This window comes from Apteryx mantelli, chromosome 13 (genome assembly GCF_036417845.1).
Source record: "Apteryx mantelli isolate bAptMan1 chromosome 13, bAptMan1.hap1, whole genome shotgun sequence".
NCBI classification, from domain to species: Eukaryota; Metazoa; Chordata; class Aves; order Apterygiformes; family Apterygidae; genus Apteryx; species Apteryx mantelli.
Genome location: NC_089990.1, coordinates 5,785,707 through 5,802,248, shown reverse-complemented (window position 1 = coordinate 5,802,248; position 16,542 = coordinate 5,785,707). Strand labels below are relative to the sequence as shown.

Below are 16,542 nucleotides of genomic sequence, written 5' to 3'. Positions count from 1 at the left end.
GTCTGGCATCAGCAGAGACCGTGTTGCCTTCTGCGAGCGTGATGGTACGCCCATTGCAAACAAAGAGCCTCTGCCAGAAAATGCAAACAAACTCTTGATGTCTGAGCGATGTATCGGCACCAATCCCTTCCGCAGATGCAAGCCACTGCTCTCCATCCAGTCCTCCTTGGAGCAAACGTAACGCAAACTGGATTTAGCTTGCTGTCTGCTTGAATGTCTGCCTAGGCACTCCTCGGGCTGCCGCCTGGGAGATGGCCGTGTTGGGAAGGAGGTGGCCATGCAGGAACCAGGGCACAAGCTAACCTGGGGGAGGGATGCTGGGACTCGCCTTGCACAGAGCTACAGATTACCCTGCAAAAACTGATAGCAAAACTATAGCTATCGACTATCGAGTCGTCTGTTAGGAAACCGATTCTACCTAAGTGCCATCTGTTTTGGAGCTGTGCAGCGAGTTTGTGCCACTTCCCAACCAAGGCTGGAAAGAGCAGATAAGTGCCCAAGCTCAGCTCTGCGAGACAGCAGCTCCTGGGGGCTTTCCTGGCTTTTGGCAACTGCTAAATCCACACGGCAAGCTGCAGGTGCGCTCTGGGCCCTCCGCGCCTTACGTGCCACGCGGCTGGTGGTCCGGCTGGTCTTGGAGGAGCACAAGCACCCGCGTGACCTACAGTAGCAAAATGGGTCAGGGGCTGCCCTGCCGTGGGGCTCGCTCCAGCCCGGGCCAGGAGGAGCGACTGTCCTGGGAGAGCAATCGCAGCTGGAAATGCACTAGGCAGGGCCCAGCTCCTACTGCCTCGTTAATCCCTAACGAGCCAGCCAAGGGGAGCTGACAACACAGCTCAGTGGAAATTGCTCTTAACCTTAGTTGCGGTTTCCTACTAAAAATGTTCATGTCTTCAGAAGCAGCCTCTACCTAAGATAAGAACAAACAGCACTTGCGCAAACTCTTGTGAGAGGTTTTTTTGTGTGCTTTGCAGAAAAGCAAGAATTTTTATGCTTGAATTGGTTTCTGTTTTTTCTTATGAAAAAATGGCAAATGTTTATCCAAGGGATTCTTGGAACTGTTTGTTTTTGACAAAAGGCTGCTTTTTTTTTTCCCCCTCGAAATTGTTTATTGACGAAAAAATACTCTGGCTAGTGCGGCTGGGCCGGCTGGAAGGTCTGGCTCATTATTTGCGCAATTATCCCCTGGCTGGTTTTTGGTAGCAGCAAGAGCCCTCGGTGCACCGCTGTCGGTCCGAGGTGTTGCGCGGGTCCCCGGGCGGGTCTGGCGGCCGTGCCAGGGCGACGGCGACGTGCGGCAGGGGAAAGGACGCGGATGGCACGTGAGCATCCCTTCCGCGCGCCCCGCCGGCTAGAGGAAGCGGTGCAAGAGCAGCCCTTCGCCCGGGCCGTGCCGCTGGCCGGGAGAAGCGTTTCTGAGGATTTACATGTCGTTTCTGTGCACTAAGCTCCTATTTTAGGAGGGAAATCTGTCAGTGGATCATAAATGTTCTGAGCGATTTACGTTCACCGGTTCAGGTACCTTAGCCACAGGAGTAGATAAATTGTGGTTTAATGTTTTATTTACACTTTCAGCGGATTTAGTGCCTTTGGGAAGCACGGGGTCGATAGCCCTGGAGGGATGTGTGCTCCCATGGGATGATAACCCATGCGAAGGGCTGAGCCAGCTCCGTGCGGCAGCTCCTCACCCGCTCTGTACTCTGCAGTGGGGGAGAGGTGGCAAAGAAACTTATTTTTTAATGATTTTATTTGTGAGTAGATAGTCCTAATGTGTTTCAATTTATACGGGAGTTTGAAAGTCCTGCACGGCTGGAATGACAGCAGATGGCACAATAGAGGGTTTAGCTGAGTTTTAGGTTTGCAGGCAAGTTAAATTAATTAAGAATAATCTCTTTAAAACATAGGGCAGAGTAATATCAGTCTAGTCTATAGAAATTCTTCAGGACTTAATAAAGCTCTGGGAGTAATTAATTATGCAATAACCCATGGTTAAGAAGATATTATCAGCCAGTCGGTGGGTAGAATCTGAATCTGTCATTTTCCAGACATTTTCCAGTCGTGTTTGCTGCCTTGGTCGCTCCTACGTGGACGTGGTCCATGCTGGTACCTGCAAGGTGCAGCTCATCCCCAAGAGGCCCACGCTGATTGCAGGTGTAATTGCCTGCGCTTCACTAGAGCAAAACTATTATAACGTGAAGCCTCTCGGGTCGGAGAAGGCACAGTTGCTAGGGAAAATGCAGTATTTTCTTAAGAACTGATAGTTAGCTTATTACCTTATGAGCACCTGTCTAAGCTCTGTTCAATTAATGAAACAATTTAAAGTAAAAAGGATGGCACCAACCAAACCATTGCACTATAAGCTCTTCTAATTACACAATAAGATAGTGTCTGCCAGATTAAAATTTTAATTAGCTTAATTTAGAAATACTAAGTGATTCCTTCATCCTAAAAGAAAAAGCATTAGAGATATAATTCTTGAATAGCTAAAATGGCCTCAAAAAAAAAAAAAAAAAAAAGCGAAGATCAGTAGGGCCTTGTGCATGTCCCCATGCCCTCTGTTTTCTGTGAGCCATCAGCAAAGGTGGACGGCTATGGAGGCTTCTGGGTATGGGTCCCTGCTCCGGGTTTCTGCAGCATTCATCTCCGACGCCAGCTGCCTGCGGTCTCTCCGGCTCCGCTTTCAGAAGGGAGAAGCACCCTGGCCATAATGGGGCCTTTTGTTCTTTTTTGTTTTTCTCTTTCCTTTCCTCTATTCAAAGATTTAAAGGCCCAAACAGCCCATTAAGACCAACTAATCCCCCACCGTGCATGACGAAGGCCATCCCGCCCGTGCTGTCCTTCCTCAGCACCGCGCCTGCCTGCGACCACAGTGCTGTGTACAGCCGCTTCAATGCGCTGCAAGAGCACCTACTTGCTCCAGACACGGAGCAGGACCCCACCGAAAATCCCCAGTCTTGATTTAAAGACGTTAAGTGGCGGATGATTTATCGCACCCCTCATGAAACTGTTCCAGTGGTTAATTACACTTACAGTAAAATAACTCATTCGGGCTGAAAGCACGGGGAGCCGTAACATGCAAAGTGCACGGTGCGTGGTTGTGTTTGGTTATGATGTAAGGAATCCAGCAAATCTCTTTTATGTCTTTTCAGGGAAGAAACAAAGACATTTGAACTATTTGCACAACACAGAGGCTCTCCAGCACAAACCTTTAAACGGCGAGATGTCTGCTGGGGAAGCTCTGAGGAGAGGGAGTAATAAAGAGAAGAGGTTTTACGACACAAGATCGAACGGGAAAGTTTTATTGGAGAGGCTTGGCGAGCTCCTGGTCCCACGGGGGAAGGAGGAGGAATTTGAATGTAGTGGTTTCCCTTTTGGAAGGTCAAAGCCATTCCATACAATTGCAAAGCAGCATAAGAGAAATACAGTTATTCCTCTGTCACGGCTGTCAAAAAGGGAGGGGGTGGGAGGAGGGAGTCCCAAACACCACATTTCATCAAAGCCCCGAAGGTAAAAATGATCTGCTAGCTTGAAATTTATCTTAATGAGCAAAATCCAGCCAATGGAACAGGATGCAGATGAAAGTGACAGATGGGATCATTTAAAGTTTGATTCTTTGCATGAAAGAAAATAATATTTTTGATAAGTTTTTTTTTTCTGGTTGTTACAGTGTTCTGCATAGTGCCACAGTCTCCCACTTGCAGTCCCAGGTCTTTGGCAGAATAATTTATCCAGGGTCAGATCCTCAGCTCTCAGAAATTCAGAGTCTGAGGGAGTTGCTGCAGCTCCTCAGCTCGTGCAAAACCAAGGAGCTGGTCCAATAGGTAGTGGGCAGAAGCTATGGGAGATTTTCTTAGATGGGGACAGCAAGTGAAGACAGGACAGAGGTTATGACCCAGTGAGTGCTTTGGCAGTCCAAAGAATGGAAGGCAATGGTGGGTTGCTTCCAAAAACATGCGAAGGCACAAATCTTTTGGGTGAGTGCATTTCAGTGAGAGTCTCGAGTGGCAGGGTGAGTGTGGGAACCAGTCATTGTTGGCCAACGTTAATGGGAACCTGTCCTTGTTGGCCAGCGTTAATGGGAACCAGTCCTTGTTGGCCAACGTTATCAGGAACCAGTCCTTGTTGGACAACATTAACAGGAACCTGTCCTTGTTGGCCTTATGGTGCTCTGGAGCAGCTGGGAGATGCTGGCAAGCTCCAGCCCACGGCTGGAGCAGGTGACCCTTGTGTCTCCTGTGCAATCCCCGCGGTTCCCTCGGTGGAGTCTGCAGCACCCGGGCTCAGTGTCCCAGCTTTCCACGCGGGCTGGGCTGGACTGCAGCGTACTTTGGGAGCTCTGTTTCAGAGACTGGCCCCTGAAGTCTGAGGGGAAGCTGCCCAGGACCAGCCCTCCAAAAATACAAGCAGGCATCAATCAGCTTGGTTGGAAGAGTTTATAGAAACACAGCAATTTGTTCCTGGATATTTTCAGATAAAAACAACTGCAAAAATTTACCACTGCCATATAAAAATACAGCTTGGGACCTAGACAGGTCAGTAAAAGTTCTGTGGAGTCGGAGAATGCATTTTCTTGCAGGACATCTGTTGAATTTTGATGCTGAGAGGTGCTGTCGTACACCCCTTCCTTTGTAGGATCACACTATTCGTGGGTTGCTTATCTTTAATAAGCCAGGAAAAGGAATGGATTAGAGTCACATCCAATAAAATAATAGCTGTTTTTACTATCTCCTCACACAGGTAATTTTTGTAGAGTAAACTAGCACATGCACAACATCTATGTGTAATATAGTGTATACACAACATCAGTGGACCCTGCCATCCCTGACTGAGCAGGAACAAAAGTGTTATCCCTCTCCCTTCTGCCCTCTCATTTTGTGATCCGATCAATTAGCAGTGAGGTTTAAGATAAAGAAGAGGTCATTTGTTAGCTTTTCTTGTTTAAGCCTTGTTGGACTGGGTTCTACAAGCCACGGGGCAAATGCTCGACTATCCAGCCCACTCGAGTGCCAGGCAAGCCCTCCTCTAAGAGCAGAGTTCCATTTAGAAAGCTTTGGGGTTAAATCCTGCCTCAGACTTTGACTGAGCACCCTCACTGCGCAATAGCCGAAAGAGTGGTTGGAGCGAACGGTTTTGGGACAAACCTCAGGGTGCTCACGAGTTAGTGTGAATTTAAAGCAGGCAGGAGCAGGAGGCCTCCCCGGAGGAACAGGTTTGCTCTCTAAACCCCTGCCAAACACAGAAATGAAGCCAGGTTAGCCTCCCGGGTGAATGCCAGCCAGCAGATCCCTCCAGAAAAGAAAAATACAGCAGAATATGCCCCATTTTGCTCAGCCTTGAGGAGCAAGAGCTCTTGTCAGCGTCAAACGGGAGATGGAAAGAAGATGCTGCTGTGTCCCGTGGCGCGAGCCAGCCGGCCGCTGCGGCAGCCCCGTCCCTCCCCAGGGGCTGGCACCATCCTCGAGCGCCTCCCCGAAATCCGCCTTCCCACCCCCGGGGCAGGCGGAGACCCAGCCTGGGGGCACGTGCGCTCCCGGCCCGGCGGCTCCGTGCCGCCTGTTAGCAGAAGAAAGGGATTGCAAGGGGAATTTCTTCAGCTGTACTCCGGTAGCAGATTAAAATAGCTGCTACTATTTTAATCCCGAGAAGCGGCAGCTCCCGCACGCGCAGGACTGGCAGCGAGTGCAGCGCCCGCCGGGAGCGGGTGCGCGGAACAGCCGGCTTTTCGGTAACGCAGACGCGGGGCTCTGGCCCTGGTAAAATGCTGCCCCCAGCTATCTGACCCAAGCTGCCAGAATTTAGGATCAGGAGATATAAAATTATCCCTCCCTGCTTTTCTTTTCGCTATTGCAAAGTGCTGTAACACCATGAACCTTAAATGTTCTCAGAACAAGAAATTGCTGTGCTCAATATTCTTTGCCTTATTTATATACAGCCCAGCTGGCCTTTATCTACTGAGTTCTACTGGGATTACGTCTAAATTTTAACTGTTGATTTTATTTTTTTATTCCAGAAATTTCAGTGTAATATAACATGAATATTCTGTTTCTCTGTGCACTTGTGACTGCGGAGGAGGATTTTATAGAGAAAGGTGAGCTTTTTCTTTTATTAGGAATGCTTTTACACGTAACTGGAAAGTGAAAGTCTTACTTTGTCCCTTATTTTTATTTTATAGGCGGATGCTTGGTGTAGGCACTTTTGCAGCTCTCAGGATTACATCTGAAATAACAAAAGGAAAGAAAATTTATCTTCATGTCTTCAGAAATTGTGAATTATTTATCTGCTCTCCCTGGTAAATCAGCTTTTGCAAAATCTCACTGTGAAACAAAGGCATTTCTTTGTTTCACTGGGCTACGAGATCACTCCCTGAAGATTTGTCTGCATGGCTGCTCGCGAGGCTCGAGGCAGGAACCGACCTCCGAGCTCCCTTTGTTTTATTCGATGAGGCTTGGGGTTCTTCTTGCTTCACATTCATTTATTCTTCCACAGATTGAGCAATTACGTGAACTCATCTGTGGAAATTTAGGACCTGTTCCTGCAATCCTCACTCATGCACGTGATCCCCTCTCACGCAGATTAATCCCACAAGACTGTGCTGCCCAAATTCGGCAGTGATTTCAATAAGCAAATATTTATATGGCATCGTAGGTGCAGTCTGTACACAGAATGACACCAAATTAAACTAAATCCGTATTAAGAACTCTCAGATTGATTGAAGAGTGTCCACGCGAAAGGGTGGTACCAGTTAACTAAATCACTTTAGAAACCGGCATAATTAAACTGGTGTCGTTTCGCTGTGGAAAGCAGATTTCACACAAGTTCTTGAATGCCTTTGGACCAAATCCTGCTGTATTCACTTCACACAGCGCATAGGAGTATTTATGGAAATAGATCGCAATAGAATATTGCGTTGTATTCCCACCGTTCCTTTCAAGGCCACATGAAATTATTTCCTCCTTAGTCTTAGAAAGATGCAACACATTTTATGAGAGCTTTACATCCTTTCTCTCCAATGTGAAACTACTGCTGACGAGCATTTTATGCTATATGAGGCAGGCACTTATCTACCGTAGCTTGGCGAATGCTGCAGTTTTGTTTAAAAGTAGGTCAGGTTCCCCAGGTGTGCGTTATACAAGGGACAACGGGAACGTGGAGGCTGGTGAGCGCAGCGCCCCGTTCGTCCCCTGCAACCCGGGGCTGGGAACGCAGGAGCGTGCTGAGGACCAAGGGCTGGAGCGGGGATTTGGGAGGGCCGGCAGGCCAGCGCCTGCTTCTGCACACCAGCCGGCTGGTCTCCTTCGCACTGGGCACAGAAATATCACTTGGACCATATGTTTTGCTGGCTCACGCACTATCTAATCCCTACTTAGCCGCCCGTAAGCACCTCCAAAGAGGGTGCCTCCTGCACCTCACCAATAATCTCTTACAACGCCCCGTTGCTCGTTGACTCTAATGCCAGATGGTATTAATACACCCATCACTGCGATTATTCAGACAACAGTGGCAGGAGCAGTGAAACTGTCCCAACGTCCCACTCCTCCTGCTGACTCAGAGGCATGCTTGAAAGAGCCCCTTCCTCCCCATGGAGCCTGTTCCCTAGGCTTGTCCCAGGCTGTCCTCATCAAAAGGGAATTTGATGTTTCAACAGTTTCTCAGCCAATTTCATGCTGGGATAAGACTCAGCGGTGACGAGACAGTGTCATTTATTTGCTCGCTGACTGGCGCCCAGAAGCTTGGTACACATCCTGATGCCAGGCCCTCACCAGGACCTCATACAAAACCTTTCGCTGAACGGAGATCTGTGTGTGAAACGGGAATATTGCTCATACCACGTAACTTGAAAGCTAGCCTGCCTGCTGTCTGGCTCCAAATGCACATGAAAAATCAAGGTTCATCGTGATGAATGGCCTGGCGACGGATGGGTGCTGATGCCACGTGTTGGGAAGCAGGCGCTGCCGAAAGATTCCCACACCCGGCAAATACTGTGCAAATGCCTCCTACCAAGTCCATCTTCCCACACGTGATTCCTGCAAAGGTTACTTAATGGTCAGGCAGCAGTGAAATCCAACCGTAGGAGATCACCTCTCAATCTCAGGGGCATCCTTTGAGTTTGCAGGTCGTTGGCTCAAGTCTTTAGCGGCTGCCCATTTTCCCGCAGGCCCAAAGGGCTTTGACCAATCTTCGTACTCAGTAAGGCAAGATCTATAGGCAGAGGTGATCGCTCTATGGGTCGAATAGCTGGGAAAAACAGATGTTTTGGGGTACCCTGGGTACTGCTGGACCCATCGTCCGATCCGGAGCGAGAGGTCACGCTCACGTCGCGTGCTCCCGGTCTCGAGAGCGAGCAGTGGCGATGCCGCAGTGACGAGAAGCGGGGCTTTGCGGGGTTCGATGCCCATGGTACAAAGCATATGCAAACTCCTATTATTCCTTTGATTAGCTGCTCCCTGATATGTCAAGGCCATGAATAATCAAGCCTCATTTTCTAATTAGTTTTACTCATCACCCCGCTGCTCCAGGCCTTTGCTCATTTGCATACCCTGTTTCTAGGGAAGGGCCTCATCCGGCGGGGTCCGGGGAAGCCTGGGCTCCGGCTCGCCCAGGCCGCGTTTCTCTGGAGCTTCCCTGCTCTCGGGCCTGCTCGTCCTTCCGCGCGATGGCAGAGCCCCGCTTGCAGACCCTCCCGGGGCTCCCTGGCCTTTCCCGCTGTCTCCAGGCCTCGTTTCCTTAGGGAACGGGGTGGCGGGAGGCGTTGGCACCGCCTGTCTCTCCCCCACCGATAACTTCGGACTCCGTTAGCGGATTTCAGCCGGCCTCGATGGAGGAGGCGCAGCGGGGGGAAGGCCGGAGCACGTGCTCGGCCGCCTCGAGGAGCCGCGACGGGCAGAGCAGCTGCAAGCGCCTGCGCAGCGAGAAGAGGCCCCGTCAGGGCCCAAACCCGTGCGGCCGGCGGCCGCTGCAGCCCGGCAGCGCAACCCAGACGAGAGGGCGGCTGCCAGCGGGTCGAGAAAAGGAGCGTTCGGTGGCAAGAAGCCCCGAGCCTTCCCCTGAGCCAGAGGTGTTGGTGGCTGCTCGAGCCCCGGGTTGCGTGCCGGCAGCCTGCTCACCGCGAAGCTGGAGGGTGTTTTCTTTTTGCTGGGGCCCAGCAGTCCCCACCCGCCAGCCAGACACAGAGGTGAAGTTCAGACGCTTTGGAAGGAAGGTCTTTAGGGAAGAGACGGAGCCGGGATCATCTGTCCCGCGTGAAGAGCTAAGGATCGTTTCCCATCGTTGCAGAGGCCCATGCAAGGCTTGAGGCACGAGGCTCTGTATTCATCCGTCGCTGGGCAGATACCCGGTGCCTCTGCACGCAAGGCACCGCCTTTCAGACAGCGTCCCCCGAAAACGGGGTCTCCCATTTTGCAGTGACCCTTGCAAATCCTCTGGCCTGCTGCTCCCAGCCTGCCCCTGCCGGATGCGTGAGCCCAGATCGCGGGCTGCCCCCCCGCTGCCCCTCTGTCTGGGTAGACCTGTCCCACGTTAGAGTTGCCCCAGACTCATCACGTCGGTCCTCAGCAGCGGGCAGGAGGCAGCGGCAGGGCGGCAGCCGCAGCCGGGGGAGGCCGGCGGGGACTTTCATTTCGGTAGCGCCTCAGAAAGCGTTGCGTGTGCCTGGATCAAAGCGAGGGAGCACCACTTACGCACGCCGGGCGAGCAGGCGGCAGACGGGAGCCCATCACTCATCAGCGAAAGGATGATCATTGTTTGTTTAGCCCATTCCAAAATAATGGCTCTGCTGGGAACACCAGCCCCGTATGCATCATATCTTTTATAGTATATATTAATTTAGCGTAGACATTAGGCCATCATTATTCCCTCCTTTTAATTCTTACGTATTAGCATTCAGGATCTGTTTTAACTCAGCACACATCTTTGTTATTTCATAATGTAAAATAAATAAAGCTGGAGGCAAATGCATTTTTTTATATCAACGACTGTGAGAGAGTGATGGATATAAAGCACAGAAACATCTTTATAATTTTAAAGCTTGAATTTCAGAACACAGCATTTTCATTAAATGGTGCAATCCATTCATTTTGGAGAGACAGATATAAACAGAAGCAAATTAACTCAGTAGTTCTCATGCCTAGATTCTTTGTGATAAAATTGCCTATTATTGTGAGTATAAATGTTTTCAAAATATTAGAGACAAATGGAAAAAAATCGGGACAAGAGGATAGGTTGCTCAAGGATAAAAACCATAAAGACATCCCCTCCGAACGCCCCATGTACCTGGCAAAATAACTTAGAGCAAATTGCAGGAGCAGCGAGAGGGGAGGAGGCAGGCCGTTTCTTTTTCTTCTTTATGATGAATAAAGGTTTGAGAGAGTGTTTTCAAATTGTTTTTTTGCTGGCTGCTGTGCCTATTAGAAAATCCAGCTCTTGGCTGGTTGGTGGGCCAGGGAAACGGAGGCACCGCGAGCAACAGGAGCGCAAAAGCGGTGGAAAGGGCCGGTCCCCTCGCCGACGCTGGAGGAGAAGGGCAGAAAAAAGCTGGTGGCGCTGAGCCCCTGCCCGGAACCGCTGGCTCGCCGCAGGGAAGGAGCGCTTTGCAGACGCGGTGTGGTGAGCGGCGCTCGCTCGGTTGCCACCCCAGCGCGCCCGCTTTGGTGCTTGCCACCAACTAGGCCCTGCTGACAGCGTGCCGGCGGCCGGAGGGCTGAGCATCGTTCCCGTATAAATATGCAAAGGACTTTAATCGGAGATTAACCCACAGAGTCCTTGTTATTACGGTTTTCTTTACGGAACACTGTGCAGAGGGGTTTCAAAACATGCTGACGGAGACGACGTGTATATTTGCTACCTGCATCAACTGAAACCACTTGGGGCAACACAGAAAACCAGCCGAGCAGCTCCTCCTGGCCCTTCGCATTGGCAAAACCCGGGTGTTGGTGCATGGTATCCGGAGAGACCTCGGCTCTGCGCACAGTAGGGACCAATGCAGGAAGCCACGTAAGGCAGGGGCAATGGCAATGCTGCTGCCAGATCCCAGGGGCCCCGCTGGAGCGGCCGCACTGGCCTGGGCACCTGGTTCCCAAAAAAGAAGAGAGCATGGGCAAGGGTGGAAGAAAGGGTGAGGGGCATGCATGGGCTTCTGAAAGACAACCGTGGTGCTCCTCCATCCAGGGAGGACAGGGAGAGATGCTGAGAAGGTTCATCAGGTGCTTGTGGCTGCTGTTTCTCAGAGTGCGAGAGCAGGGCTGTACACACTGCCATGCAGCCTGGAGCGTGGTGCGTGGTGGGCACTGGGACCGGAGCACGGCGCAGCGTGGGACGGGACCATGGCCTGAGCATGGTGCACGCTGGTGCCAAACTGCAGCTGGAGCAAGGTGCAGTGCCATACACCTGGTACTGGAGCGTGCCCAGAGCCTGGTGCAGCGTGGTGCGCCTGGTATCGGAGCATGGCCAGTGCAGCTCTGTACACCAGGCACCGGATCATTTCCAGAGCCTGGTGCAGCCTGGTACCAGAGCATTCCCAGTCTGATGCAGTGCTGCATGCCTGGTACTGGAGCATGCCTGGTGCAGCTCCATGCACCCGGTACTGGAGCATTCCCAGAGTCCCGTGCAGCTCCATGCATCCAATGCAGCACCATACACCAGTACCAGAACGTGCCCAGAGCCTGGTGCAGCCCGGCAACGGAGCATGCCCTGTGCAGCTCCGTGCACATGGTACCAGAGCACTCCCAGTCTGGTGCAGTGCTGCACGCCTGGTACCGGAGCGTGCCCGGGGCAGCCCCATGCAGCCGGTACCAGAGTGTGCCCAGAGCTTGGTGCAGTGTGGCGCGCCGGTACTGGAGCATGCCCAGTGCAGCTCTGTACAGCGGGTATTGGAGCATTTCCAGAGTCCGGTGCAGCTCCATACACCCAGTACCGGAGCACTCCCAGAGCCCGGTGCAGCTGGAGTGTGCCCGGGGCAGCCCCATGCAGCCGGTCCCGGAGCATTCCGAGCCCGGAGCAGCTCCATGCACCCGGTACTTGGGCATTCCCAGCATCCAGTGCAGCTCTGTGCACACGGTACCGGAGCATTCCTAGAGCCTGGTGCATCTCGAGTGTGTCCGGTGCAGCTCCATACACCCAGTTCCGGATCATTGTCAGAGCCCGGTCCAGCTCCGTGCACCCGGTCCCGGAGCACTGTCAGAGCCCCGTGCAGCTCCGTGCACCTGGTCCCGGAGCGGTCCCGGAGCACTCCCAGAGCCCGGTCCAGCTCCGTGCACCCGGTGCCAGAACGCGCCCGGGGCAGCGCGGATCGCCCCAGTCGCGCCGGCTCCGGGGGGCGGGGCCTGAAAGGGGGCGGGGCCTGAAGGAGGGCGGGGCGGGCTCCGGGGGCGGCCGGGGCGGAGCTCCGGGGGCGGTCGGGGCGGGCTCCGGCGCGCGGCGCGGCGCGGGGGCTGCCGGGAAGAGCCGGCGGCGGCGGCGGGGCGGCGATGGCGGCGGCGGCGCGCGGCCGGGGCGGCCCCCCGCGGCGGCGGTGGTGGCGGCGGTGAGCGGCGACGGCGATGCGCGGCGCTCCCGGGCGGCCCCGCGACGATGGAGGACCGGTCGCACAAGGTGCTGCTGGCGCTGGTGATGCTCTTCCTCTTCGCGGTGATCGTGCTGCAGTACGTGTGCCCGGGCACCGAGTGCCAGCTGCTGCGGCTCCGCGCCCTCAGCCCCGCCGCCGCCGCGGACCCGTACCGCGCCGAGGACGAGACGCCGGCCCGCTTCGTGCCGCGCTTCAATTTCTCCGCCGGCGACCTGCTGCGGCGGGTGGACTTCAACATCAAGGGGGACGACCTCATCGTGTTCCTGCACATCCAGAAGACGGGCGGCACCACCTTCGGCCGCCACCTGGTCCGCAACATCCAGCTGGAGCAGCCGTGCGAGTGCCGCGCCGGGCAGAAGAAGTGCACCTGCCACCGGCCCGGCAAGCGCGAGACCTGGCTCTTCTCCCGCTTCTCCACGGGCTGGAGCTGCGGGCTGCACGCCGACTGGACCGAGCTCACCAACTGCGTGCCCGCCGTGGTGGACAGCAAGAAGGAGGTGCGGCTCCGGCCCTCCAGGTGAGGCGGCGGCGGCGGGCGGCCCGCGGTGCCCCCCCCCCCCCGGGCTCCGTGTCCGGGTGCCCCTCCGGGGACTGCCCGTGTGCCTCCCCCTCGGGGTCCCCCGGGCTCCGTGTCCGGGTGCCACCCCGGGAACTGCCCGGTGCCCCCCCCCCCGGGGGCCCCCGGGCTCCGTGTCCGGGTGCCCCCCCCCAGGAACCCCTCCCTCGGAGCCCTCCTCGATGCCCTCCGGGAGCCTTCGCCGCGGCCTCCCGGCTTCGTCGCGGGGCCCTCCGGAGCTTTCCGGTGCCCCCAGGCTCCGTGCCCGGGGTTCCCCCCGGGAGCCTTTCCCGCACCCCCCCCGACCCCCCGGCGCCGTCTCCGGGTCCCTCTCCCGGGGGGCTCCCGGCTTCATCCCCTGGACTCGCCCGTGCGTCCCCCTGGTGCCGTCCCCAGGCCCCGGAGCCGTCGGTGGGGGGCCGAGCCGCAGCCCCCCAGCCCCGTGGGGAGCTGCCCGGCGGCTCCCTCCCTGCCCTGCCCCGCTCCGCTCCGGGGTCTGCGGCAGAGCCCGCCAGCTCGGGCCGGGCACCCCCCGGAGCCCCGGGGACCGCCGCGGTGCCAAGTGCCGGTCCTGGCACCTGCGGCCCTGCGGGCAGCACCGCCCCGGAGGCCCGGCAGGACGGGCGAGGAAACCCCTGCGCCGCCCGGATGCCCTCGTACCGGAGACGCCGGTCCGGCGCCGGCGGGCGCGCTGCGAGCACCGAGCCGCTGCCCAGCGCCCCGGGAGCGGGCGGGCGGCGGGCGAGGGCCAGCCCGAAGGGGCACCGGGGAGCGGAGCACGCGCTGCGGAGCCCGGCCCGGCCAGCGGCGCCTCGGCGGGGGAATCGTGCCGCAAGCGCGGTTTGCTTCGGACTGCTGAGCGAGACAAAACCCGCCGCCTCTCTCTGCTGCAAGTTAGATGTTTTAAATGATATCCCACAGGCTGTCGCAATTATAAAGACGTCTGTGAGCCGCTGGTGGAGAAAGTCCGGGAGTTACTGCGTCTGGTCGTTAGCAGCAATGAGCCTCTCGCGCAGTAATGTACAAAGAGGCCTGAATTGCCCCAGTGGCTCCGGAGGTCCCGAGCGCATCTTCCACGTCGCTCGTGGAAGTGAGGGTCCTCAGCCTGCCTGAAACCTGCGCCTGAGCTTTTCTGTCTCTGGCAAATCCCCCTGTTGGGCTAAGGCACACGTGCGGTAGCCCCTGTGTACACCAGAAATAAACACTGTGTTTAGGAGTGTTTGTGAACCACGGTATTTTGCTACATCTGAAGTTTAGCTTATGCAAATGTTGGCCTTGCAGAGGTTACTCTTACGACTGAGTATTACCTGCAAATATTTGCGTTGTCCTTCAGCCCTAACCTTGTTTATTTTGGGTTTGCATTCTGAATTTTGGTGGCGCTGACTGCTCTTTTCATGCCGGTGCCTTCCACTGAAGTTGATACCCTAAACTGACTGTTGCTAGCTGTTGACTAAATGCCGTCCCTGCCTTTCAAAAGCCCAGCAGGCCGGTTCTCCTGAACAGCAAGGACCCGCTTGCTGCGCTCCCCGAGCTCTTTGATTACAGCAGACCTTCAGTTGTAACACACCGAGTAGCTTGTCCATGGCTATGCGTGCAGCTGTGCTACGCAGCAGAACGGCTCGGGGATTTTAGTGTCCTTTTGCATTACTTTGTTGAGAAATTAGAAACTAGGATATCACTCCTATTGTGCTGTTAGACTAATGGCAGGTCCCCTTACAATGAGGTACTGTTATATTTCATGCTATCTGAAGTCAAGTCTAAGCGCAGATTCACTTGAAATACAATGCAATTTCTTTCTAGAATTTCTTTTATATAGTGTGACACTACACTGCCATCTAGTAGAAAAATGGTTAGCATCATTATCTTCCTGCACCCAAGATGAAGCTCTTCGTGAGACTTGGCTATTGTGAGTCTCGCTCTTTTGTTTTCCCTACTGCTTTAAAATTTAATTGTCTTATTTTTGTGACACTCCATTTGCAAATGTCAGGAAATAATTCCTTGCCCTCTGGGTCTATTAGCATCTGAGTTTCAGGCTTCTGAGCCTTCCAGGCTGCCTGTGTAGTTTGTTTTACCTGTCCTATAAATATGTTGTTTGTCAGCAGAAATGGAAATGCATAACATGCCCTCTGTTTTGCTGAATAGCTTCTAGTGATCTTTCTTTCTCTTCCCCCAGAGATGGGCCTGGGCTCCAGAGCTGTAGCTGTGAGGCACAGATTCTTGTCCCTTCCCCAAAGACAGGTCCGTCCATGCTCAGGGTTAGTCTTGCCCTCCGGGGGTAAGGGAGAGTCCTTGTCCTGGACCAACAACCTGAGGCAGAAGGGAACTCCAGGTCTTGGAAAAATGAGTTTTTGTCTGTGGCTTTTGGTTTTGTTTTTTTCCTGTTGGATTACTGAACCTGCTTTTCTTCTGTGTCAAGATGGAAGTGGTACATGCACCTGCCCAGGAGTTCAGAGCGGTGGTTCCTCGTCCAGCAAAGCCATGTACGTCAGCATAACTGACTTTTGAGAGGTAGCTAGGCCTCATGATTTAGGATTGAAGCTAAGAGAGGGGGATGAAAGTGAAGCTGTGATGCTCTTGCATTGGGTAGAGGTCTATTCTCTAAAAGGCTTTGAAATGATGTTATATTTTTAATAACCTAATTGCACAGCTTGCTTAATAGCTATAGTTATTCTCCCAAATAATGTCTTGACAAGCAGTTATTTGGACTGCGACTTCTGAATGTTTAAAAATACGGAAAGAGAAGAGAGTTCTTAAACGAACAATAGTCCCTTCAAGTCTTCCCACCCATTGTAATATCTTGCATTTAATTTTATTTTGCATTCTTGATTTAGCAACGTTCAGCTGACAACTAGTTAATTAGCACCTATTCCTAGCGCCAGTAACAGACGCTAATCTAAGCACTTTTTGGACAGATAATAGCTTCCTTCAGAGCAGCGGTAGGTGCGGGCTGACAGCGTCTGAGTAGAGGAGCCTTGCTGGGCTGCCATAGCTTTGGGCAGGGCAGCCTGCCTGCACCGAGCTCCGCGGTGGGGAGGACCAACAGTCCTGGGCAGCATCGCTGGGCCGGCGCTGATGGAGGGAATGGCACAGCCTGGTCTCTGGGGTGCTGCAAGGCTGAGAGAAGGGGGAGCGACTTGGAGGAGTAAGGAGAGGGTGCAAGGCCAGGTCAGGGTGCATCATGGGGGCAAGGACGGGATTCGGTCAGGAGCAGATGGCTAGTAGTGTTTCCTCAAGTGAAGCTTGGCTCGACAAGGGTGGGAATAAATCTTGCATTTATAGTCACAGTGATTGAAAAGTGAAACCTACTGTAAGGGTGATTTGAATGACTTGGCAGCTGCGTAATGTGGTCTGTAGTTGCTGTATTCAGGCTGTCTAGCCTTGCCGGGGAATAGCCAAATGAGTGGTAGTTGTTCCAGCAAACTTTTTG

The 16,542-nt window shown here is 54.0% G+C and overlaps 1 protein-coding gene across 1 annotated transcript in view; it reads left to right on the top strand.

Annotated features, from left to right (window-relative positions):
• The first annotated feature begins 12,520 nt into the window (after window positions 1–12,520).
• The window catches only part of HS6ST2 (heparan sulfate 6-O-sulfotransferase 2), a 141,347-nt gene continuing 137,325 nt past the window's right edge, over window positions 12,521–16,542 (top strand). Inside the window, exon 1 of the mRNA XM_067304129.1 lies at window positions 12,521–13,076. Within this exon, the coding sequence (XP_067160230.1) occupies window positions 12,565–13,076 (512 nt within the window). The 5' untranslated portion in view covers window positions 12,521–12,564. The remainder of the gene's footprint in view (window positions 13,077–16,542) is intronic.